Here is a 27,019-nt window from a genome sequence, read left to right on the forward strand (position 1 = left end):
GCAATATACCTCCACTGTTGCAAGTGCTTAAGAACTACTTTTATGTACACACACACATATATATATATATGAATATTGGACAAGTAAAAAGCCTTGTAGTTTAATTGATACTTTTTGGTGTTTTTAACAAAAGTGTTCATAGTTTGAATTTCTCTTCCTCATTGTAATTATTGAATTACTAACACCTTAATGATAAATTAAGAATGCACCATAGATACTAATACTAAAGCTGATTCCAATTAACAAAATAGGTAGACAATTAAGTCCAAGGTATCTGTTAGAATAGAAAACAAATTTGTGCATAGTATCAAATATAGATGCGAAAATGTTTTATACTCGAGCATAAATGACAATGCTGACGATAATCACAAGGAATGAACAAGTTGATTTTTCTAATTCTTCATTCCACCAAGAAAAAAATGCATTCACAAACACAGAAAAGAATGCTGACGTGGGCTACAATACCGAACAGAGCAACACAAATGACAACACAGACGCATTCCAAAAAGAACCAAATAATTCTTCTGGCTCTTCCATCCTCGAATAGAAACACACATCCACAAATCATATACCAATGCTAATGGACCCAAGAATAAAAGTGAGAATGTTGTTCAAAGTAATAGAAGTGACAATAAAAATGCAGGCCAAAAAGAACCAGTTGAATCTCAAGAAGAGAAAGTGGTATCCTCAAACATTAATAAGGATAGTAACGCTAGCTATAAAGATCCAGTTGATTCATTTAACCCTCAAGAAGAGAAAGAGACTTGTAGAGATTTACTCTTTCTCCCACTTACTATGTCACTAACTTAAAAATTTGACAATGGGGGCAGCTACAACTTGTATTGCGTCTGGGTGGCAATGTAACCAAAATTGTATTTTTGCAAGAAAGTAATATTATTCAGTTTTAAGCATTGTTTGCATAGAAATTAAACACTCACACTTCTAGTCATATTATTCAATAATCTAGTACATTTAGCCCCTTCAAACATATTGAATTGTTTTGTACCAACTGTTTTTTCCGTACAGGAAAATGATTCTTTTAAATTGATTCAAGGTGTCTATTATTTCTATAATGAGGTGACAAGTGTAAATAATTTGAGAGTTACTAACTTACCATACTCATATGTAATTATGTTTATGTGTGTGTGTGGATATATCTATATATATAACTTCAAAACGTTACACCAATGTCCAATACCAAAATATTTTGTTTCTCAAACCAAATCCAAATGGGCCTCCACTACAGTATTCAAAAAAACTTTGCTTGCAATACAGTATGGTGGCTTGGCAAGTGGAGAGAAAACTCTTATCATCATACCTTATAATGATTTAATGTTACGATCAAACAAGTCTTTTAAAACTAAGGAACACTTTATGAACTTAAGAAACGAAGGTGAGAGGAAAAATCCAACAATATTGACTAAATCATCCACAAAAATTACATAACATTTGTGACAGTCAATGGATAATTCTAGACTAGGCACATTCATGAAAACAAATTCAAGTGGGAGTGACTTTAACACTAGCAATTTCAGCCTCTATGAATAGACCCTCCTTTACCAAAGTAAACACCATGGTCCTATGTTGAATTTTAGGAAAAACTAGCTGCAGCCATTTCCATTTCAAAAGGAAGTTGAAATCACAATTTCTAGACATCCAGAACATGTGAAACCAATGTGTTGTTGAAACAAGCAAGATTGAACAATACACCAACCCATAAACCCCCCAGCACAAATATTGGACTAAAATGCCCTTGCAATAGTTGAGAATCATAATTGAACATATGGTGATTACAAAATCCCATTGGAAAGAGAGTTTGGAGACTTAAATCTATGAATTAGAGCTCAACAATCAACATTTTGTCTGGCCAAAAAAAGTATAGTATATGTTAACAATGTTAATTGCATCAATTGGTTTTCTCTTGTGCTAGAACAAGATGAATAGATAAATTAACCAAAACTGGTCATCCAACAAGGCAAAAATTTGTAAAAAAAAAAAGGAAAAATAGCAGTTAAACATGTTTATTTATAAGAAGTTTCCTTACATTATGAAAAACCTTCATTAGAACATTAATGACATCCTACTCACACTGTACTGGGATGTCAAAGTTGTAAACAGGGCAATTTTCACATCAAAAACTTGAGCCTCTACACAAAGACCTACTTGTAAGTTCTATCCAAATGACTTTAGCAGGTATAGGACACAATCATCCTCCATTTATATCAAGTAGCATTGAAATCATTTTTGAACCATTCTGAAGAAGGGGAAGTCATAAGAGTTGCAAAAGCATGAAAATTGAACTTAACCAACTAGGATTCCAATACCGACCAATATATCTCACCTTATTGTTGTAGGCTATAACTCACTGCATGATTAAAAGTCAAATTCGGTGACAGGGAACTACAAACTCCGCAAAGAAACTAAGACGGAAGAGACTTGAAGATACATTCCATGCTACAGGCAAACAATTGATAGCCTTTCTCATTAATCCACCAGAACACCCTAGCAAGTTCTTTATAAAACCAAAAGTCGTATCTAGCATACTGTAACAATATCAGGGCTTATTATCAGGAAAGAGAAACCCCAACAAAAAAAAATTGAAAATAATCAATATCCACCCATTGAAACATAAGAACCATGCTGCAACAAGAAGGTATTTCAACAAATAAACGAAAAAATAGAACCAAAGACATTAATAGCTCCTCACTTTCTTAGCCTGAAACATTTATGAAACTTGGACACATCCTATATTCCTATCATTATTTGCAAGAGTACTCATGTGCAAAAAGAAAATATATAATCAGAAGGTCATTAAAGAACAAAGCATATATACAAGCCAATAACCCCCAATGATAAATATATACAAAAAATTCACTAAAGAAACTTGATGCATGGAGTTTAAAGTACCAGAAACACCATGTTACATTCTCTTCAATAAATTCCCTCAATAAGATATATTTAAAATGGACTGACATAAATTTTCCAGAACTCTTTTGTTTTCACTACCAATTTACAAAATAAACTTCTGGTTATATTGCATGACCACATGTCACTATCTATTATTGTCATCATATTATTCTTAAAATTTATAAATATTGCTACATTTGACTATTTAGAGACCAAAAGAATCAATGAAATCACCTACCACTTCTGTACTTATAAGAGATGCCATTTGCCCAAAGGCGATTGGCGTTGGCCTAAGGCACCACCTTGAACAGATAATTGCAATTCTTAAAAAGTGCTCAGGCTTCCCAAACGTTTAAAATGAAACAATAAAAAGTTCATGAGTCATTCTTCAAAAATTCTTCCACCAACATAGAATGAACTGAAGCTCCCAAGTCATCCCATTCAGGCACAACTAGAACCTTTGATGCGGGAGACACAAGAAGATTATTATTTAGTATTATTTATGTTTGCAAGTCCATTGTATTTTTATGTTTTAGGTCTATTAGTTTATTGGACTTTTAGTATTTTAATTTAGAAGTAAGGTTATTTTTGTAATAAGGCAATTACGGTTTCCTAGCCAATTAGAACTAGGGTTTAGCAATCCTTTATAAGTAACCTATTGTACTCCTTGAGGAGATAGCTAATATTTTGATGAATGAAAACAATGGCCGTTTGGTCTTTTTTTGGTCTGGTGCTAACTCCAGGTCTACCCTAGGTGCTGACTCCTAGTGGTTTTTCCGCTTGGTGCTGACTCCAAACAAGGCCTAGGTGCTGACTCCTAAGTCATATCCCTTTATTTTTCTATTGTTTAGTTTTTGTTCTGGTTGTCCTGCGTCAGTTTTGGTATCAGAGCAAACACCGATCCGATGAAGCATCACCGCAGGAAAGAGCCGGAAAATCTCACCTATTAAAAAAAAAAAAAAAAAAAAAAAAAACCCATGCAAGCCCATCAGCCACCAGCCGCCGGAACCCACAAATCAACAGCCACCGCCCCAAAACCCAGCAGCCACCAGCCGCCGAACCCATTATCACACTTGACCACCGCCGCTGAGGACGTCGACCACCGCTGTTGAGGACACCGACCCACTCCAATGCCAAGGCCCGAGACAGCAGCCACCACTCCTCCATGCTTCGTGCCGCCGATGTCTTCCCCGACGTTGCGCCGCCACTAATCGCCGATCCCTAGCACCACGAGCCTATCGCCAATCAACTTAGTTTCTGTGGTCTTTCTTTTCTTTTCTTTTGTCCGCGGTTTGAGTGTCTTTCTTTTAGAGTCTGTTGTTTGAACTTCTTTTAAAAGTCTGTAATGTCTTAAGTCCATCGCACAGTGTATTTTCTTATTTTGAAAAAAAAAAGAGAAAAAGAAAAAAGAAAAAGAAAAAGAAGAAGAAATTATTGTTACTGTGACAGCCCATTGTTTGTCTTGGGCCTTTAAATTGTTCTCCATAGGTTCTTGTTCTAACTTCCAACTATTTGTTGAAGCACTATTTTAGAGAATCATGGTAATATTAGAAGCACCTTATTTTGATGGTGATGATACTTATCCACGAGATTTTGTCAACTGGATAAATGGGATGGAGCAATTCTTTGAGCAAGCAAATTGGGCAGATAATAAAAAGGTTAGGTATGCCAAGTTGAAGTTAAGAGGTCACGCACAAAGGTTTTGGGAGAAGCTTGAATATTTCCGCTATGTGGATTATGAACCTGCCATCAGTGTATGGGAAGATATGAAAGAAAAACTTTGTGATGAGTATTTATCACCATACTATCGAGCTAAGTATCTACCCTAATCTCAATCTCAGTGTGGTATTTTTCAAGTTGAAGCAAATATGATGAATTCTCATCATCATCATCCTATTTCATGTCCTCAACGGACTTTTGAACAATCTACCAAGGAAACTTCTACCAGGGAAGTAACAGAATTAACTATAAAGCTCATGAAAGATATTCAGGACAGGATTGCTCAACACAAGAAGACTCAATCCGATTCAATTGGGAAACCAAGGACACTAGATCACAATAAACTTCTTGCTGCCCTAATAGAAGACAAAATTGATGATGATATCTTGGTCATTGAGAATCCTCCAGCAACACCAAAGCCTAATGTTGATACAGACGTACATGCCTCGACAAGTGTTGCTTTAACATGCGTGCAAGAAAATGAATCTATTGAAGAGCAACAAGGTGAAGAGAAGGTGCCTAAAGAGAGTATTATGTTAGGGGGTGCACATTATGTGAAAGTTGAAGTTGTTGAATGTGCTTCTGATCAACCCTCCACAGTCCTTGAAGATCTACATCTTGGTGAAGTCGAAGAGGTTAAAACTACAGTGCTTCCTATGGTTCATAAGGTTCAAGACAAGATTATACAAATTCCACACATTGATTTTGTTATTCCAAATGAGTTTGATGTGGTGGAATTCACGGTTTTTCTTTTCCCTATGCTCCCTAAGGTGATTCCAGATTTGAAGCAAGTGTTACTTGTCAGCATCCTAATCCTTCAACACTTTAGAACTCTAGGTCGAGTTTTCTCCAACCAGAGGAGAATGATGCGGGAGACACAAGAAGATTATTATTTAGTATTATTTATGTTTGCAAGCCCATTGTATTTTTATGTTTTAGGTCTATTAGTTTATTGGGCTTTTAGTTATTGGGCTTTTAGTATTTTAATTTAGAAGTAAGGTTATTTTTGTAATAAGGCAATTAGGGTTTCCTAGCCAATTAGAACTAGGGTTTAGCAATCCTTTATAAGTAACCTATTGTACTCCTTAAGGAGATAGTTGATATTTTGATGAATGAAAACAATGGCTGTTTGGTCTGGTGCTGACTCTAGGTCTACCCTAGGTACTAACTTCTAGTGATTTTCCCGCTTGGTGCTGACTCCAAGGAAGGCCTAGGTGCTGACTCCTAGGTCATATCCCTTTATTTTTCTATTGTTTAGTTTTTGTTCTGGTTGTCCTGCGTCAGTTTTCATGAGCTGACCCCCAAAATAGTTTTTCTATTTTTCTATTGTTTAGTTTTTGTTCTGGCTAACCCCCAAAAGGTTCAAGCAATTGTGGAGTGGCCCGAGCCCAAGAATATCCATGAAATTCGAAGTTTTCATGGGCTCGCTTCCTTTTACCGCCGATTCATCAAGGGGTTTGGTACCATCATGTCCCCCATCACTGACTGCATGAAGTAAGGGGAGTTTGTTTGGACTAAAGCTGCTACTAAGGCTTTCCCTGAGGTAAAGCAAAAGATGACTGAGGCACCTGTCATGCGTCTCCCTGATTTTACCAAGCCTTTTGAAGTGGAATGTGATGCCTCAGGTATTGGTATAGGAGGAGTACTTAGTCAAGAGCGTCACCCGATTGCTTATTTCAGTGAGAAATTGAATGATGCTAAGCAAAAGTACTCCACATATGACAAAGAGTTTTATGCCATTATTCGAGCTCTTTGGCATTGGCGCCATTACCTACTGTCCCGAGAGTTTGTTATCTACTCTGATCATAAGGCTTTGCGCTATCTTCATTCTCAAAAGAAGCTGAATTTTAGGCATGGTAGTTGGGTTGAGTTTCTGCAACGCTATTACTTTGTGGTGAAACATAGGGCGGGAGTTGAGAATAAGGCCGCTGATGCACTAAGTCGAAGGGTGTCTTTGCTATCTGTCATGAGTGTTAAGGTTACTGGGTTTGAGCGACTTAAGGATGAATATGAGTCATGCCCAGATTTTGGGGAGCTCTACATTAGCCTAAGTAATGTCCCACGACCAATCCTGGATGATTATACCCTTCGAGATGGTTACTTGTTCAAAACCAACCAATTATGTATCCCTCGGTCTTCAGTACGAGATTTCTTAGTTTGGGAGATACATGCAGGAGGCCTTGCAGGTCACTTTGGCCGAGACAAAACAATTGAGGAAGTGGAACGTCAATTCTATTGGCCTGGTCTTAAGAGGGACGTTGCCAAGATAGTTGGTTAGTGTCATACCTGTCAACTGGCCAAACATCGCAAGCAAAACACTGGCCTGTACACGCCTCTACCTATGCCAGACCGCCCGTGGCAGGATGTGAGTATGGACTTTGTGTTAGGTTTGCCTCACACCTTTAGGAAGCATGATTCCATTCTAGTAGTTGTTGATCGCTTCTCTAAGATGGCTCATTTCCTACCATGTTCAAAGACCTCTGATGCTTCTAAGATTGCAAAGCTCTACTTTGATAAGATTGTCAAACTGTATGGTCTTCCCAAAACCATAGTGTCTGATAGGGATGTTCGCTTCATGAGTTATTTTTGGAAGACCTTGTGGCATTTAGTGGGCACCAAATTGAAATTTTTCACAGCATTTCATCCTCAAACTGATGGTCAAACTGAGGTGGTTAATCATAATCTAGGCAATCTCCTTTAGTATCTAGTGGGTGAAGTCAATAGAAATTGGGATTCAATTCTTCCTGTAGCCCAACTTGCATATAATAGCTCTGTCAATAGGTCTATAGGCGCTAGTCCTTTTGAGGTTGTGCATGGATATACACCTAAGAAGCCCTTAGATCTTTTGCCCATGTCCCCACATGTTAGGGTGTCTGAGTCTGTTGAGGCATTTGCATGACATATTCATGATTTGCATAATGAGATTCGCAAAAAAATTCAAGCAAGTAATTCTCAATATAAAATTCATGCTGACACTCATCGGCGTCATGCAGAGTTTCAGGTAGGGGATTATGTCATGATTCGGATTCGACCTGAACGGTTTCCCTCTGGGACCATTAAAAAATTGCAGGCTCGTAGTGCTAGACCATTCAAGGTATTGAAACGAATGGGCCCAAATGCTTATGTCATTGAACTTCCTCCTGATTATGGTATTAGCTCCTCCTTTAATATTGAGGATCTAGTTGCTTATAAAAGCCTCACAGCTATTTCTGATATCCCTTTTGATGAGTCTTTGCCTAATCCTATTGATGCCCCTGTTCCCACCCCTTTACCCTTAAATCTACCTTATGCACATAAAGAATCTATTGATGCTATTTTAGATGAACAGATTGTTTCTACCAGGGATGGAGGAGTTCACCGTTTCCTAGTTCGGTGGCGAGGGCGACTAGATTCTGATTGCACTTGGATTACTCGAGATGAGCTACAGTGACTGGATCCTGACTTGTTGGAGTATTATCAGAGCTCTTTAGATTTCCACTTGACGGGGTCGAGTTCTTCTCACCCGGGGGGGAGTTGGTGCGGACATGAGATACAAGCCCCCAATTACACGCATGTATAGGAGAAAGAAGATGGCCCAACCTGTGGCCTTATGGGTAGGGCCTATTAGTCATTGGGCTTGAGTTTCAGCAAGCCCAAACATTTAATAATTAGGGTTTCTTTATGTTAGCTATTTAAACACTTTTTGGGATTATTGTAAGACAGTTTTGATGATTAGTAAAAAAAAAAAAACGTGTTCTCTTTTACTGGTGCCGACTCCAGTTTTGATTGGTGCTAACTCCGAGCAACCCTTAGGTGCTGACTCCTAGGGTTTATCTTCTTATTCCATTGTTTCTATTGTTTGTGTGGTTGTCCTACGTCAACCTTAAATGTCAAAGGCAAAAAACAAGGAATCCAACATGATCTACCATCTTATAGAAACCCATAATGCAATGATCGACTCCGTTACATACTTAACCTTAAGAGGCCAATCTAACATAATCGACCAGATGCAAACGAAGTATCTACGAATATAATTTAAGGGGGAAAAGTTTTTTGCAGACTTCCTTGTAGAATAATTAATCCAACCTCACAAGGAAAAAAAAGTTACAAATAGCCAGGGAAGAAACTTCTTGTATCCATCTCATAACTTTTCCTTTGAATTATTGATCTATATGTTACTCAAATATGTCACAACTTTCTGGAAAGAAACTCTAAATCTCATTGATCTAGCAAATTCTCCAACAACGAACTAAAAAATAGCCCCTCCTGATCAATGACATGATCTAAAAAAAAAAGAGTCTAATCTATGCAAGAATGTTGTATTCAAAAGTTTTTCCTATCTTCTATTACTTCTTAAGCAGCTCACAACCTCTCTTCTAGTACTTCTTAAGCAGCTCACAAGGCCACATCTCCACTAGAAATGTCAATAACTAAAATAATAAATATATATATAAATCACCACATTATCATAACACAGATCCGATGACATACTTTTTCTAAGTTGAGGTAGATCTACATGAAGGTCATTCTTATCCCTAGAACCACCCCTCAAATATATGAACAAATAACTTCCTACCTAATGCATAAGGAATTAACCAGACCACTTTTCGATGATGAAAAGCTGCTAATTAGTCTACACTAAAATTGCATAGTTCTGTAAAGTAAGATTAGCTAAGAAAATAATGCAACCTTGAGTTATTAAAATTCCAATTAAAAATTTCAAAATGTGATCATTTTTGTAAGTACTAGAAAATGATCACATTGAACAATTAGTCAATAACGATAAGCCATAATTCCCCTTAAACATTGAGACCTCAACTAGAAATACATTAGGCCATATTTACTCATATATATTAGCTTCCACCTTTCACTGTGCAACATTATAGATATAATCATATTTACTCATATAGATTAGCTTCTACCTTTCACTGTGTAGCATTATACATATTAACACGTGCACACTTGAGAGAACCCTTTTGATATGGCTAGACATTTATAATTTGAAAACCACCGTACATAGACGTTCATTAAGTTAAGAGAACCTCGAATCCAGTAAAATTCATTCACATCCCCTAATACAGGAAACAAATACACAAGGATTTGAAGAAAGCAAACCATTCAGAAATCTCAAGGCATAAGTTACAGAATCATTCATAAAAGATGGCTGAAAACTTGTTTCCTAAATACAATTAGTACTTTCTCAATTTATCAAGCTAAATATTAGCACTGAAATTTGGAAACTCCTAGTATCAATGCAGTCATGAGCCCCTAAGGATGTTTAATAACTACCACAACAATTAATATACACCACAGTATTGCCACTAAGCATCTAGGCATAATAAGAGCTACTCAAGACTTGAGACACAACTGATAAACAATATTCCTCCACAAAAAAAAAAAAAAAAAAAATTTGCCATATGAGATATGCAACACACTAATAAGTGTACAAGTTTCATAACACGTTGACAAAATGAGAAAATAGCTAAAATATTCTAGAGGACACAAACAAAGCTAAAATATTCTAGAGGACACAAACAATCCAACTTCTGTTATATGAGGGTAAAAATGATCAAGTTTTTCTGATCAACACAACAAATTGACAAATTTATTACTTTTGAAATATTCAAGTAGATTTTACAATCACCTTTTATCCTTCTTGCTTTTCATTTTCATCTACTACTTTCCCTAACAGGTTAGGATTAGGAACCTTTGATGGGCTTTCATTCCTGGCAAAAACAAAGACCAACATGTGTTAGAAAATGAGTTAACAAAAACAAATTCATTGAACTCTTATCACTTTACCTCTTTCTCTTGTTCTTCTGCTCTGCCGGATCAATCACATTATCACCATCAAGCAGAAGAAGACTCCCAACACAAGTTGCTGTACTAAACCAATTGGGCAAATTCTGAATCTTAACCCTCTCGCACCTTTTCTTCTCTATTTCATACCAAACAAGTTTTGTTTGGTTATACTGGCGCATCTCCAATAAAACTTTCTTCTCATTCTCTGAAAACGTTAAAGGTTTGCAATATGAGAAAGACCAAGGCACTGAACCTCGCTCAATTTTATAAATCCGAGTCCAAGAACTTGCGTCCCCATATTCTTTCATCAGCCAAACATCATTATATTCATTTGCAAATTCAATAAAACAGAGTTGTCCTTTCAACACTTCCAAACGTGTCCTCAACTCAACTTCTTGTTGAACCGGAGTTTGAAAGACCCGGAATTTCTCGGTGGCAAGATCAAAAGCAAGAAGGCAAGAAATATCCTCAGCTACTAACCAATGCATCGCTCCATTAAAGGACGCCGAGGTAGAAGCTATTGTGCATTCCTTTTTTGGCCATTGATCTTCAATCTTTCTCCAAGAATGCGACCTAAGACTATATATCTTCACTTCAAACTCATTTAGAGGCTGACCTCCATTATGAAAAGTCGTAACCCTCAACACCTTATAGTCATCGTTACACAGGTCGTACCCAAATGCTAGACTCTCAGACTTATAAGAATAAGAAGGTTTCAGTATCGGTTCCGTTGGCAATATCCTGTACTTTCGGATCAATGGATTCCAAATCGCAATTTCATCGGTCCAGTGATAAATGCAAACCAAGCCGTGGCAATAGTCTAAAATTTTAACTACCTTACCAAAACGGCGGTGCAGTGGCTGATAAAGTTTGAAGGCGTTGTCGAAGTGATTCTCGGTTGGGAAATGGACGGAGAAGAAATAACGAGGCACACCATTAATGTGTTTCTGGAGGATGAGGGTGCGATCTCTGTTAGTTTCGATGGAGCGGTGGAGATGCAACTTGATGAAATCTGTATGCTTGATTAGGTCTTTCCATGAATTCGACACGCAGAGGAAGCGTAAGAGCGACTTCACTGGTAATCGGGATAGTATCTCAGTGATTATCTCTACCGGAAGATGCGACATCATGAGGTGACGATGGTGATGATGAGATCTAGGTTGGGGATTGCTATTTCCAGATTTCAAACAGGTATAGTTGGGTTTGGCCTCAACCCACAAACGACCCAATTTGATCAGGTGAAGCAAAAATAAACCCGTTGTTAACTGCCACTAACCACTGGTCGAGTTGGTTTCGACTCGAGTGGACGACGGTCAGTTTCAGGCGAAATCGATGAAGCAACGATGATGAGCTTGTTGCCTAATATTGATGAGATTTAGACGAATCTTGACAAGATCTCAGCAGATCTCAAAGGATCTGGTCTAGATCTTGATGGATTAAGGCTGAGAGAGAGAGAATTTTTGATGAGCTTAGATTCAGTCATTAGAGAGAGAGCAAGACCAGAGATCGGACTTCGAGATCGGAAGCTTTGCCGTCCTCGAGACACGCGGACCTCGAGATCGGACTGAGCCCAGGCCGGATCTTTTACTTCTTTCTTTTTCTTTCCTTTTTTTCTCTTTTGTTTCTTTTCTTCTTCAAGGTGGGTTTTTGCTCTTAGTTTCTTCTCTCTTTTCTTTTTTCTTTTCTTTCTTTATTTGTTCTTCACTCTGGTTTCTTTTCTTTTTTTTTTTTTCTTTTTTTTTTCTTTTTTCAAGCGGTGATGGTAGAGATGGCTGAGTTTGGGTCTCCGATCTAAGGATTTGGGTTTGGGTTTTTTTGTTGTGGTTGTGGTGATTTGAGGTTGGATTTTTTGGTGGAGGTTGTGGCTTTGGTTAAGGGCTGTTGGTGGGTTTGGATTTTTGATTCATTCGGATTTTTTGTGGAGGTTGTGGTTGTGTTGAGGGTTGGTGGTGGTGGTGGTGGTGGTGGTGATTGTGGATTTCTGGGCAAAATTTGTCAAACAGTATATTTTTCAAAAAAAATTAGGCGCGTGACATGCGTTCAAAGTTATTTAGTAAGTTTGGACTGTTTTTGAAAGTTGAGTTTGGCAAACTCGACTTTAGGGTGAAAAATGAACACTATAGTGGCGTTTTTTTTAGTGGCGTTTGTAAAAATGCTTTTATAAACGTTGCTATAGGCACTAAAAAAACGCTACTATAATGTTCGTTTTCTAGCCCAAAGTCGAGTTTGCTAAAATCAACTTCCAAAAACAATCTAACTAACTAATTAACTTTGAACACATGCCATTCAGCTAATTTTTTTTTTGGGAAATATACTGTTTGGCAAATTTTGCTTGGATTTCTGGGTTTGCCGTTGGTGGTGGTGGAGCTAAGTTTCAGTGAAGTTAGGTTTGAAGAGCAGAAAAGAAAAGGGACATGGGTAGCAACCATATTCTTCTGTGCAACGTCAGTGGGTGGGTCCATCATTTTGGCAAAAAGTGAAGTTAAAAATTGAGATACAGGAATGAGTTTTGTGACCAAACAAAAGTGTTGAATTTTTTGAGTGACAGTGGAGTTTGAGTTATGAGTTATAGGTTTTGAATTTGAGTTATGAAAACTGAGACACCTCTAAACCAAACGGGTCCTTAGTTTTTATCGGGTTTCAAAACTCAAAACCACCACTCAATCCACAACCTTTAGTTTCTAATACTGGAGACCCGTCATTGACTGCTAGCAGCTTGGATCGCGTTAATTTCAATTCGAATGGCACTGGGTCAGGTGGTTCCATTGGGTTATGGGTTCGTTTGAACATCTCTGACTACAGTTATATAAAAATTTGCCAATATTTAGCCTTTAGAAATATTATGTGGTGCTAAAAAAAAGAAAAATGTTATGTGAACAATTAAATTTATAGATATGTTTTTGAATTTAAAACAACACCAATAACCACCAAACCTTAGTCCTAAGATTGCTAGGTCGATTACAAATCCTCCAATGGATTAATAAAAAGGTTGGTCAAATGTTTATATATATATATATATATCAATTTTGACATTTTTTTCTAATATACTTTCAGTAATATTACACTAATTTATCATTTTGATAAATTTTTAATCATTAAATAATTTTTCTTCACAATCAAATAATATTTTATGTAATACCTTTATCTTTTTAAATACTTTTTACTATAAAATTAATTATTTAAGATTTTTTGGAATAGCAGTGAACACTCAAGCGCAAATGAAAATCCTGATAATAATCATAAGGAATAAGTGGATTTTTTTTATTCTTAGATCCAAAAAAAAAAAAAAACATCCCCAATCAAAGTCAATCATGCCAATGTGATCTACAATGAGGATCACAATGCATACCAAAAAGAACTAAATATATCTTATGATTCTTCAATTCCTCAAGAGAAACGCACATCCTTAAATCAGATATCGATGTTGATGCAGACAACAATGATGATATAGCTGTAGGGTGACTATTCCTTGGCATTGGTTGTACCTAGCGATCTTTAATTTATCTGTCATTAGCATCTTGTTATCTTCTTCTACCAGGACAAGTTAAGAAAAATATGTATAATTCATTTGAGATCTTGTTGCATATATTATTTCATGGTGTTCTGGATGCACTTATTAGTGCATGATATTATTTCATTTTGTTAGCATAGATACCTTTATTTTTCCGATCACTGTCATCATGAACTTAAAAATTGACAATGGAGCGGCTACTTGTACTGTCTCTTTTGTCTATGGCATGTAACCAGACTTGTGTATTTGCTACAGAGTAATTCTTTTTTTTTTTTTTTGCTTTTAATTTCAGCTGAAAGGTAACATTATTTAGTGCAAAGCACTGTTTGCATATGAATTATATATATATATATATATATATATATTATATTATATTATATAGAGAAACAAGAGAGGCCCAACCCATCTCCAACTTGGGGCAAGCACTCAAGAAGGAAGAAAAGAGATGGATATAGCCCATCCCAATTACAAAAGGCTGCCCAACGTGTTATATTGTGAAACAAAAAATTTACAGGCCTAAGAACAAAAATTGAAATGCCAACAAGATAAAAAGGAAAGAGTTGATTTTAGATCAGAGAACAATGGAACAAGGAACCAAGGGGGAGAAACATATAGGTTCATTAAGGTTTCAATGACACCTTTGGAATCCCCTTTAAAAATAACATATTGAATCTTATGTGAGACAGAATTTAATGGCTTGGAAGGCTCCTTGGGCTTCTCCCTGAGTTGGGTCTGTAGGGGAAGGAGACTTGAATGAGCAAACACAATATCACCAAACTCATTCACCAAATCTAACTATGTCACTTGGAGACATGGGCCCAAGAGTAGCTGCGCGGATTGACCATGGCGAAAAGGACCAGATGCTAGCTGTGAAGGGGCAACCAGGCAAGTAACAAGAATATGATCAATTGTTTCTATATCATGTTGGAATAGAATACAAGACATACTCGTATCAAAAAAAAAAAAAAAGAATACAAGACATACTTGACTGGGCCCATCTTCTATTGAGGGTGGCTTTGGAGGGAAGAATATCTCAAGCAATTTTCCACAACATAAGTTTGAATCTCTCATGAATTTTTAGCTTCCAAAGATGCTTCCATTCATGGAACTTGAGAGATTGATCTAGTAAGTAGGCTGATTTCACAGAAAAATTCCATGGTTGTTAGGGATCCAAATCAACTTGTCGGTGCATTTATTTGAGAGAGAGAGAGGTATCTACAAAATATTACTGATGGAGGTATAGTCAGAGTTCAGTAAGAATATTGGTGTCCAAATCCGAATTAAAGTGATCTTGTAATTGAAAACCCCAGTTTATATCAATAAGGATGGCTCCTACTGAGTAAGGAGTAAAGTTTGATTGGGATGAGATCCAAGGTCTTCCCAAATGTTGGTATCAAAATCAGATTGAATTTGACAATAAGCACCTTTTTTTTCAGTAATTCTTTGGCTTTGTTCCATAAACAAGAGGAGTACGAGCACATAGAAACTTTTAGGAAGCTTCACCTCTGAAGATATTTAGCTTTAAGAATGTGGACCCAAGCTTTGTCAGGTTTAAGGCTACAGACTATCCAAATTGGCTAATAAAACAATGTTTGCCTCTTCTATCTTCCTTGCGTTGGAGGATATTTTGATTTTGCTTACATGTGTCTCTTGATGATATTGTGTAAATCTTATGGAAGCTAGTCATAATGTTAGAGATGATATTGAATAGATTAAATTTATAAATTGAAGTCTTTGCCTTGTGAATTAATTTGTTAAGAAACTTTGGAAGAGGAATATGTTATTGATGAGGTGAAATACTAGGCTTGCCTAATTAAGTGCATATTTGGCAATTCCTAAATTATAGTTAGATACAATTTTAAGCTTTATGCTTATTATGTTAGGTTTCCTTGATATTGTTAAGGTTCTAGCTAATCTCCTTTGGAGCTTGGAGAATTAGGCTTTTTGCGGGTTGCAAGTAACTTTTTAATGGGATTTTGAAAAGTAACCATGTTGTATAAATGTTGTTTTTGGGTTAGACACGCTTTTGGAAACTACTTATGGAAACTATATTTTCCTAAAAACTATTGTGTCGTAACCTTAATATATATGATTATATGTATGAAAATGCATCATATTTGAAATTGCATTTGGGGAAATACATGAATTGTTGATATGGAAAAATGAGCATCTTTTATTTAATCTTTGATAGGGAAATCATGAATTTTATGGTATATTAGAAAATTTAAAGATGCTTATCTTGTCTTGTTATGAGGGAAATTGATAGAAATTTTTTTTGACTAGAATGAAGTTGAAAACCTTAGAGCATCTCCAATGGCTTCTTTAAAGCCAAATTTAGAGTATCAATCCCTCCAAAACCCCCTCAACAGCTTCTCTATCTCTATTTTTTAGAGTAGAGTTGCTACAGTGTTTCTTTATAAGTAGAGAACACTGTAGCTTTTACTATTCATCCTTCAAATATTTTTTTCTATTATAATAATCAAGTATTGAATAAAAAAAATGTTGGAAGATGTGTAGTTGTTAAAAAAAGAATAAAGAATTAATAAAGAAATAATATTTAAATGAGATAAAGAATGGGATAGAGAATCTGTTGGAAAGTATATTTGAAAAAGTGGGTAGTTAAAGGTAAAAGTTACTGTTCATTCTTCAAATAGTACAAAAATTTAGAGAATCTGCTGGAGATGCTCTTACAAACTTTGTGGAAGTTAGATTATTTAAAGTTTTTCTGAACTACCTGGATATAAACTGTGTGTTTCAAAGTAATGTACCCTGTGAGCATTATGTGGTTTTAACACCATGTCATGTATGATTTCCTGATGATCACTTGATTTGATTTCTGTATTCTTTGTGACAACGGAATTAAATCCACGTCAGTGCCTTTTCACTTTGGATGACACGTTCTTCCCTGTTGCCCATGAGGGGAAGAGGTTCCTTGATTGTGTGTGGGTGAGATTGCTGCCCATAGGGCTAAGAGACCGGCTGCAAGAGAGCTTCTATTAGATGCGCTCTCTTTGCTACCCATGGGGGAGAGAAAAACCTTGAGGGTATGGGTGAGGCTGTTGTCCATGGGGCCAAGAGTCTGCATACCAAAGAGGACAATATCATGCCAGTTGTGAATGGGTGGATCCCCTAATCGGCCTATGTGAGAATGTGGTATATTTGTGATAAATTACTATATGTTGGATTTTATGGCTTTGGAATTATATTATTAGTACTCACAGATTATAATATATAGTTTCATAGTATTATTTTGAGAAATTTTGTGTTTCATCATTTAATCATTCTTGTTACATTATTATTGAAAATGATCTTGCAGTAGCCAGTTAGCAATATCTCAAACTAAAACATGTTTTGTAAACTGTTCATTATCATGAAACTTGCATTTCCCCCACCCCCATTAATTATGCTACTTATTAGGAGTTAGCTCATCTCACCCTCTAACAGTTTTTTAGATTTATTACCTATACATTGGGTATGCAGCTTACTTCTTTGGTGATGATTAGAGTGCTATGTTAAATTCTGAGACTTTTGTTGTAAATGGTTGGTGACTCAATCTTGCTATGTTCAACGAGAACTTAATTAATTTTATTGGAGGTGGGTCACTTGAGGTTTGTTAGCCTTTGGTGTGGTAGGCCTAGACTTGATGTTAAGGTCCTTATTCTTGATAAGATTGTGACTTTGTGTAATTTAATTAGAGTTTTGTAATATATTCATGTATTATGTGGAGGCACATGATTTTTAGTTATTGTTCATAAATGTGTTATAGAGTTGTGGAGATTTTAGTATGATTATATATTCTTATCCTGTGGAAAATAAAGGAAAATAAAGATCTCCTATAGTTCGATTTTGCCAAAAAGGAAAAATCTACAGGTACCCTTGGGATGTATTTCTCATGCTTTGGCCCCTTTTGGGTTCGGGGCATGACACGACACCAATTGTAAGTACTTAGAAAATAAAGGCCCAAGCCCACTAAGAACAGTGGTACCTTACCCTTCAAACCAAGCCTAAACAATAGAATTTCTATAGAGAGTGGGAAAATATTTCAAATGCAGTTCTAAACTAGGTTTAAGTCTAAGATCGAAGAGTCTAGGATAACAAAAAGGAATAACATAAGTAGATAATGAGAAAAAAAAAAACTCTCCTCGGGCAGGTCCGAGGATTAGTTTCTTATATGTAATGTTTGAGTTCTACACCAGATAAAACACTGTTCACTTTCTCTTTTTTCAATTTCAAAAACAATAATGTCTGTCCCCTTTTTATGGGAGACTCCCCTCCTTTTATATTCCCCTTCTTTGCATCCTAGCCCTCCATCTATATGCCTCCAGGCGTTCCTAAGGATACTTGTCCCATCAAAACTCTGCTTAAGGTGGTGGAAAGAGCTGCTAGCTGTGAAATTACTGTTCAAGAGTCATTTTCTCATTAATGCAACTAATAAGGTTGGTGCAGGACATTCAATGCGGAGGAGGAAAGTGTTCCTTCCATGAAACTTCCTCCTTTCTTCCTTGCCTTTGTTGCTACCCCTTTCCATACCTTAGAACATTACAAGATGCCCATTGTTTTGACTATGCTTCCATCCTCAGGTGGGTGAAATCTTCAGAGCGCGTTTATCTCCTTGGGTGTGGGTTAAGCAATCTAATCCCTAATCCAATCCTCTTCAGTCCTCGGACCCCTCACACACACACACACACACACACACACAAATATGTGAGAGAGAGAGAGAGAGAGAGAGAGAGAGAGAGAGTTGTCATTTTGTGTTTGGTGGGGAGACGGATAATCTCTACTAATCAATAGATAGGGTCGAGATATTTTCTAAGATTATGGAGTTAGCTATGGTAGAGTCTCTTTGGTTTTTACAACCAATAACTCATTTGGCTATGGTAGAGTCTCTTTGGTTTTTACAACCAATAACTGATTTGGCACAAAAATTTAAAAAGTTAAATTGGACACATGGTATAAAATTAGACTCCAATTGAAATCTAATTTGGATTCTAACTAATTTTTCTCTCAACTTTGGTTTTAAATATATATATATATATATATATATATAGATTTTATTTACTCAATGACCATGATTAAATGAGGATATATAGCTCCGAGATGTAGAATAAAAATTCATTTATTCTCATTAAGTTTTTGAGGAGCTCATTCAAAACTTATTGTACTCAACATAAAACAAGAGTTTTGCTTTTAGTTTATCTGCTTAATCAAGATAAATGTGTGTAGGACCCTTTTATCACCATTGAAAAAATTTGAGAGATTGTCAAAAATCACTGCAATTTGATTGGATCTAAGGCACCCAACCGTGATCCTTGAATGGGAGAAAGATCCCCATATCAAATTTCTTACTTTTGTCGGTCTTTTTGTTTAGGTGAAAGAGGGAAAAGGTGTCCAAACCCTTGTTGTTTTATTTTAATTAGGTATAAGTCTGATGAGAATAATATTCTACAACTAGCAATTCATTTATTTTCAAACCGACCCATTTACTATCTATTATTTGATTGACTAATCATTTATATTGGAATGGGTGAAAGGTCAAATGTTTTGGTAATTCCTCATCACGAAGGATGAATCAAGACAATTTTGAATCAAAGCTCTACATTTTTGTTCACTCTAATTTTCTTCTTAAAAGAATTAAAAAATTTATCCAATAATTTTAATACAATAATAATTTGAGGAAAAATATTCTTTAAATGACTATTTAGTGAACTATTCTGTCTTAACCAAAGACGGTGAAAAAAAAAAAAAAGAGTGGAAGTATTCTTTTGTCCATTTAACAAAGATGACAACATTTCAATTAAAAAATAATAATAATTTGAGTTTATTGAGATTGATAGAGTGATAATGAATTTATATTACCTGCCTAATATTGTAATTATTGTGGTTCCACCTTTGGCACCAAAATTGAGGGAAAATATTGGCATGCATGGATTAAATTTTAGAATCTAATTGAAATATAATTTAGATTCAATTGGATTTTCTTTGTGCCTTGTGTAATACAATAATTTTTTGGATTCTTTTTTGAATTGAGAATTTTGATGAAATAGAGATGAAAAATATAAATATAAATATATATATATATATATATATAAGTGTTTGTTTGGCAAAGTTAGTTTTTTTATTAAATTATTTACAGTTTATGGGTCCCACCTTACTTTTTGTCTTAACTTTATTACAAAAATTTTAACTTTAAATTATTTGAAAAAAAAAAGTTAACTTTTTTTTTTCTTTTATTATACAAACTAGATTATAACCCATGCAAATGCATGAATGCATTTAAAAATAAACACATTTTTTATCATACAATATGCATAATTAATCAAATTATTTTTTTTAAAAAAACATAATTAGATTCATATTAAAATTTCTACCTAAGTTTAATTATTAATTATGATTATTTTTATTCTAATAATTGATAAGATAAAATGTGTGGCGATTTTTGTTGAATAGATATATGATTTTTTTTTTTTTTTTAGTTTATTACTATTAGACAATTAGTATTTTGCACTCATTAATTAACTTGGCACAAAGATTAAAAAATTTAAGTGAACATGGCAAAAAATTAGCTCATAATTAAAACCTAATTAATAATTGTGAGGACCAGATTTGAACTAGTGGCCCACTACGTAGAGGAACTAAAGCCCAAAAAGCCCAAAACAATAAATTTATAGAGAATGGGTTGAAAAACTGGGTTGTCGTTGATCAAACAAACGTTGGAATAGATTCAGATCATTGGAGAATGAAAAGAAATAGGGTTATATTGAAGAAAAATTATCCTCGGCAAGATCCGAGGTGCCCTGTTCTTGTCTAATATTTTCAAATTGGGTTACAAGTTTGATTCCTTAGTGCTATCGTGTTTTTCTCTCGTTTTTCGATCCCCCTCTTTCATGAAGGGTCTCCCCTTTTATATCTTCCTTCTAAAGCATCTTGATCCTACATTTGTTAAGCACCCGAGTCACCACTTGAGTGCTTGTCCCATTAGACACCTTCTTTAATCTTATACATCTTGGGGTAACTAATTTTACACTGTTCAAGGGTCTTCTCCACATTAATGCAACCAGGAAGTTTAGCTGCAGAACATTAAATGCGGTGGTGACAGCTTTCTTCCTTAAATATCTTAAGCCTTGTCTTGATCTAATGCCTCCACAACGTCTATTTGTACCAACAGAACTTCCTGGGAGGTTCTTTTGTATTAGTAAGCCATTTATTCTAACCTCGGCTTTAGTTGGCCGAGGAGACATCTATCCTCAGCTTGTCTCACTGAGCTTTTGTGGCCCAAACTAACTCTTTTATTTGCTAACACAATTTCCTATGACAGAGATTCTTCCTGCTCGGATTAGGCCTTATCCTCGGCTTGGGCCATAGGCCCACTTTACAAATATATAATGAACATCTGGACCTAATATTCCTACAATAATGAACTTTAAAATTGCATTATGTATTTAAAATAATAAAAGTTAAATCCATGAATAAAAGTAAAATTAAAATCAAAGTTAACATGACAAATGAGAGAGAGAGAGACAGAGAGAGAGACAGAGGGACAACATCCTTTTATTTGTTCACTAACTTGTAACCCGTGCTTACTCATAGGAACATTAAACAACAATGATAAAAAAAAATGAAAATTAATAAAAATTAAATTGTTGAAGTTGCAAAATTCCTAAATTGACACAAATCATGGAAAACTATTGAATACTCCAGGAGTACCATAAATGTATACTCTCCCATCTCACATGAATTGTGGGTCTTACCATAAATTTAATTAGTGGGAACCACAGTTATGTGAGAGGAGGGAGTAAGCATTTATGGTATTCCAAGATTACTCAATAATTACCCAATAAGACAATTAAAACTAAATGGGAAATTTGCACACAGAGAGAGAGAGAGAGAGAGAGAGAGAGAGAGAGAGAGAGATATATATAAACCTTAGTGAGAACGATAAAATAATGAAAGAAATAAACTGATATGGAAGAATAAATGATAGTAGGTCATGGGCTTAACCCGTCAGCCGAAGTTTGGGCTGACGGGTCAATCACGGGTAACGGACAATCATGCTGACAGGACCCAGATAAACTGGGGCTGAAGGCTCCGGTTCTAACCGACGGTTATTCAGAGTTCCGTGGTGACGCCAACTTGGCTGAAGGGAAGAGAGAAGGCTGACGGTTTGAAGGCCGACGACTCTGTTGAAGCTAAGACTTGGCCACCACGCATGGGAAGTTGCTTGTGATCCACGCCCAGTATCAGAGTCCTATAAGGAAAGGATTCCGCAATCTACGCGCATAAGGATTCAAGGACCCCACTCAAGGAAAGCTTAGCCCAAATTGGGAAGGACCTTACCGAGTTACGGCACGGCAAAGGAAGGGAACCTACCATCTAGAGACACTGGACGGACGGAAGCTACCACATCCATGGAATGCTGAACACCTACGGAAATACTACCAGTAGGGGCGAGTCCACATAAAGCAAAAATTGCTTTTTAGAATGACGCCAAGACCTACGGATTACCTTCTCAAATATTTGCTACAATAAGCCCAAAGGGCAGTTTTTCTTTTCCTACTTAAGTATTTCCTACAATAAGCCCGAAATGGGCAGATTTTGTTTTCGAATTACTTTTTATATAGATGCATGGCAATAAGAGGAATTTACTTAGAACTACTGATGTTTCTACTTACAAATATGAGGATATTAAAGATTGACAAATTGACCATCCACAAAGTGGACGGGATCCAAAAGCTGACGGTCCATCCACAAAGTGGACGGGATCAAAAAACTGACGGTCTAAAAATGACCAAGTCCCAATCATCTCAGCTCTCAAGCTGACGATTTAAAAAAAAAAAAAAAAAAAAAAAAAAAAAAAAAGACTAGCCAGTCCCCAACCATCTCAGCTCTCAAGCTGACGGTTTAAAAAGAGTGACCAAGTCAATCATCTCAGCTCTCAAGCTGACGGTTTAAAAAAAGGAGAGACTGGCCAGTCCCCAACCATCTCAGCTCTCAAGCTGACGACCAAGTCAATCATCTCAGCTCTCAAGCTGACGGTTTAAAAGATTGGCCAAACCCCAATCATCTCAGCTCTCAAGCTGACGATTTAAAAGAGACTGACCAAGTCAGTCATTTCAGCTCTCAAGCTGACGGTCTAAAAGACTAAATATTGTCAAGACCACAATCATTTCAAGCTGACGGTCTAAAGATGGCCAAAGTCCAAAGATGGACAAGAGGCTAGGTGACCGAATCCACAAATGGACGAGCAAAACAGCCGACGGTCTAAAGATGTCAAAGTCCAAAGATGGAGAAAGGCTGACGGTCTAAGTAACCAAATCCAAAAATGGCCGTCCAAAAAACGGGCGAGAGACGGTCTAAATGACCAAAAAATTAAAACGACTAAACCGACGGTATAAAATGACCAGATCCACAAAATCGACGAGACAACCGAGATTAACTGACGGAATACACGGACCAATAAATAGGCTAACGGTCTAAAAAAGGCCAAATCCGTCAGTCCGCAAACACCGACCGTAAGGCAGATAACCTCGTTACGAAATGGGATTTTGACAACTTTCTACAATCATTAAAGCAAAATGATCAAAAGCTGACGGGTTCATTAAAATTGACCGACGGATTAGTGAAACTAACGGTACGACTAAAATAAGAAGGCCCGCAATCTTGGTTTCAAAACATACAAGGAAACCAAGCGAAATAAGCTACACGCAGGTAATAGAAAACTGACGGCATTATAAACAAATCCAAGCCTAAAAAAGGGCATTTACAAAGCTGTCAAAATATTACACAACGGTGCCCAAAGGGGCACTTAATAAGATTGTCTTCTACATAGATAAAAAATAAATAAAATAAAATAAAATAAAAATGATGATAAACAAAAATAAAAAACGTCACTTCAAGAAATTTTCTATTTGGCGGCAGGCTCCTCTTCGTAAGCAGCACCATAGGGGGAGTGGCTGAGTCGTCGGAAGGTTCGCAGCAGGTTGGGCCAACACAACCCCACTCTCTCCAGGAGGGGGGAATCAACAGAGTCGTCAACACCAGGGGTGACGGCATCTGTCGCAGGCGTCATGGGCCGAGCGTCATCTATGCTAATACCAGAAAGGTCCAAATCAGGAAAAGCTGACGCCACCTGTTTAAGACAGTCGTCGAATCCCGTGCCATAATAGCTGCCACAGGAATCGATAAAAGCATCTGACGCCTTGAATTTCTCAACAGCATCAGCCCCTACCGTCTCCAACTGATCATAAAGAGCCGTCAGCTTTCCTTCTATTTCAGCCGCTGACGCTTCGCCTCTTCCAACTCCGCCTTCACTTCTTTCAGCTCAACGTTAAGTGTGCGCACCGCCCCCTTATACTGAGCCTGTTGGTCTCGCATATTGGCGTTATGCTTATTAACGCGAGCGACGACCCCTCCTTGGCCACGCACCGTTCCTGCAGCGCCTTCACACGAACCAAAGCCTAGAAAATGATATAACCGTCAGTTAGCAAAAAGAGAGTTTGGCACGTCAGTCAAAGAAAAAGAAGTAAAACTGACGGCTTACCCGCGAGAGGTCGAACAAGGCTGACGACCCTAGTTCTTCCGTCCCTAGCTGAGCGCAAGGATCCATGTCCGCGGCTTTATGAGTGCTTCGATGGCCTCGACGGCAAAGTCCTTGTGCATCAGCAGACTCTGAGGTCCCTGCAGGAGGGACCAGAAGAGGTCATGACACCTTTCCCAGCTCCATGGCCCGACGTGGGGGGCGACTTCACGGGAGTGACGGTTGGTCTCTTCGACGGACGAATGACCACTCCGTCAGATTTCCTCTTCTGGGAGCCCTTGGCACGGTCTTAGGAGCAGACGTAGACGTCGTCTCTCCCTTCGCCTTCTTCTCCTCCCGCTGACGGGCAGCGGCGGCCTTGATCCGCTCCTTAGCAACATCCATTTCTGCAACAGACAAACAAAAAACAAACAAAGGAAAGCCGACGACTAGAAGTTTAAAAACTGACGGATAGGTAAAGACTCACGGTGAGGGCAAACTCTTCCAACCTACGAGCCTCGGGCGTTGGTTCGGGACCCCCACAGTATGTGTAAAGAGTATCGAGGGTAATTAAGTCCCGGCACGATCGCTCTCCTATGGGTATCCCCAGAACCCGACGGATGAAGTCCTCTTGCTCGTCAGTTATTGATGGACGAGCGAAAGCTGAAAAAAACAACTTGGCTCGTTAGTATCTTTTCAAAGGAAAAATGAAATATGGCAAACTGACGAGGATAAAAAGTGACGACTAAAACCTGACTCCTTAACAAACCCCCAAGTGTTGTCAAAACAACCATAGGGAATTGTTTCCCATTCATCCTGACGGCACACCCAGTCCGTCCCCTCTACGAAAAAGAACCTACTCTTCCAGGCTCTATTGGAATCTGGCATTTCAGACACCAGCCTTAATTCCTTCTCCCTGACGCGAAGTGATACATCCCTCTTGATGAAGAAAGGTGCCGAGGTCTATAGCAATAGAAAAATTCATCCAAGGTAAGCTGACGGTGACCTCCGCTTAAACGACCCCACAACACCTCGCACTTATAAAAATTCTCCAGGAGTTTGGGGCAATCTGACTGATTGAGATGCCAAGATAATCAGCTAGCTGACGGTGCAAAGCCGTCAGGGGCAATCTCAACCCGGCAGCAAACATGGCGTCATACATGCCAACGTCTGCAGTTCTTCCCGTATAACACTTTTCACCCTCCATAGGTAGACGGATGGGAATATGGTCAGGGATTTGAAAACGGGTACGTAGTTCATTAAAAATTTTAAGCGTCATCTTTGGAAAAAATTTATTCACAGCCCAGTCCTTGGGAAGGATGAAGGGACGACTACCTTCAGGACCTACAGAATCCCCTTCACTAGACTCCTCGACGCCTTCATCCCCGTCACTGTTCCCCCTCCTAATTCAACTTCACTCCCCTCCCTACTTCCTCCTCCTGGCCGCCGTTTCCCTGACCTTCTATTTCTTCGACGGCAACATATGCTGACGTCTCCCTCTCTGACGACCAGGAGGAACTCTCAGACTCACTACTTGAGCCTGAACTAAACACCTCGCCGTAGCCCGCTCCTTCGCGGACCGACGACTGATCACTCGACATCTACCTACAAGTGACGGGTGTAAACTAAGCACCTAGGATGACGACCTCACTTTAAAAAAGAAATTGAAAGCATGCGAGAAAGGGAGGGAAACTTACAAGTTCTGGAGTGACGGTTGAAAAAGCGACGGCGGGAACGTTGGTAGAGCTGACGAAATATGGGCGACGGATGTGCTCTCCAGGAATCAAGTAAATGAAATAGTGAAAATGAGAAGGGGGCCACATATATATATAAGTTAAACGCACGGAAGACGAAGCGACGCCCGCGTTCAGACACGGAGCCAATCCAAGCACGCCACCTGTCCTAGCATTTAATACTAAAAGTGTCAGCAGTGATAATTCTTCTCTCTTGATCAAAGTGGCAGGTAGTGACGAATGCAAAACTCCATAACCCGTCAGGTATAGCCGACGAAGATATGGAGTAGGGGGCAACTGATATGGAAGAATAAATGATAGCAGGTCATGGGCTTAACCCGTCAGCCGAAGTTTGGGCTGACGGGTCAATCACGGGTAACGGACAATCATGCTGACAGGACCCAGATAAACTGGGGCTGAAGGCTCCGGTTCTAACCGACGGTTATTCAGAGTTCCGTGGTGACGCCAACTTGGCTGAAGGGAAGAGAGAAGGCTGACGGTTTGAAGGCCGACGACTCTGTTGAAGCTAAGACTTGGCCACCACGCATGGGAAGTTGCTTGTGATCCACGCCCAGTATCAGAGTCCTATAAGGAAAGGATTCCGCAATCTACGCGCATAAGGATTCCTATAAGGAAAAGACTTCTGCTCCAAGGAAGAGAGGTCCACCCTCTACTACTATAAAAACCCCAATACCCTCATAGGCCGAGGTACGCATAATTAACCCCTCTCTAGCACTCTAGAGTTGAAAGAAGTTCTAACTTGACCTTCGGAGGGTATTTGGCCGGCACCACACCGGTGCTCTCTGTGAGGTCTTTTCCTTTTTGTTGTGCAGGTGTTGTTTTGAGCGTACAAGC

The 27,019-nt window shown here is 37.8% G+C and overlaps 1 protein-coding gene across 2 annotated transcripts; it reads right to left on the reverse strand.

The window, feature by feature from the left end:
* Positions 1-1,398: 1,398 nt before the first annotated feature.
* On the reverse strand, positions 1,399-12,895 carry LOC111983224 (F-box protein CPR1). Of its 2 annotated transcripts, XM_024014897.2 has the most exons (3): positions 10,408-12,895; positions 10,250-10,331; positions 1,399-2,543 (listed from the first exon to the last, which is right to left on the reverse strand). In XM_024014897.2, the coding sequence occupies exons 1-2, from the start codon at positions 11,535-11,537 to the stop codon at positions 10,253-10,255; spliced, it is 1,209 nt and encodes a 402-aa protein (XP_023870665.1). In that variant the 5' UTR covers positions 11,538-12,895; the 3' UTR covers positions 1,399-2,543; positions 10,250-10,252. The 2 variants fall into 2 exon arrangements, with proteins under 2 accessions (XP_023870665.1, XP_023870664.1); XM_024014896.2 differs by lacking the exon at positions 1,399-2,543 and having other exon boundaries at positions 10,113-10,331.
* Between the last annotated feature and the right edge of the window lie 14,124 nt (positions 12,896-27,019).

Source organism: Quercus suber, unplaced genomic scaffold, assembly GCF_002906115.3.
Source record: "Quercus suber isolate HL8 unplaced genomic scaffold, Cork oak 2.0 scaffold_21, whole genome shotgun sequence".
NCBI classification, from domain to species: Eukaryota; Viridiplantae; Streptophyta; class Magnoliopsida; order Fagales; family Fagaceae; genus Quercus; species Quercus suber.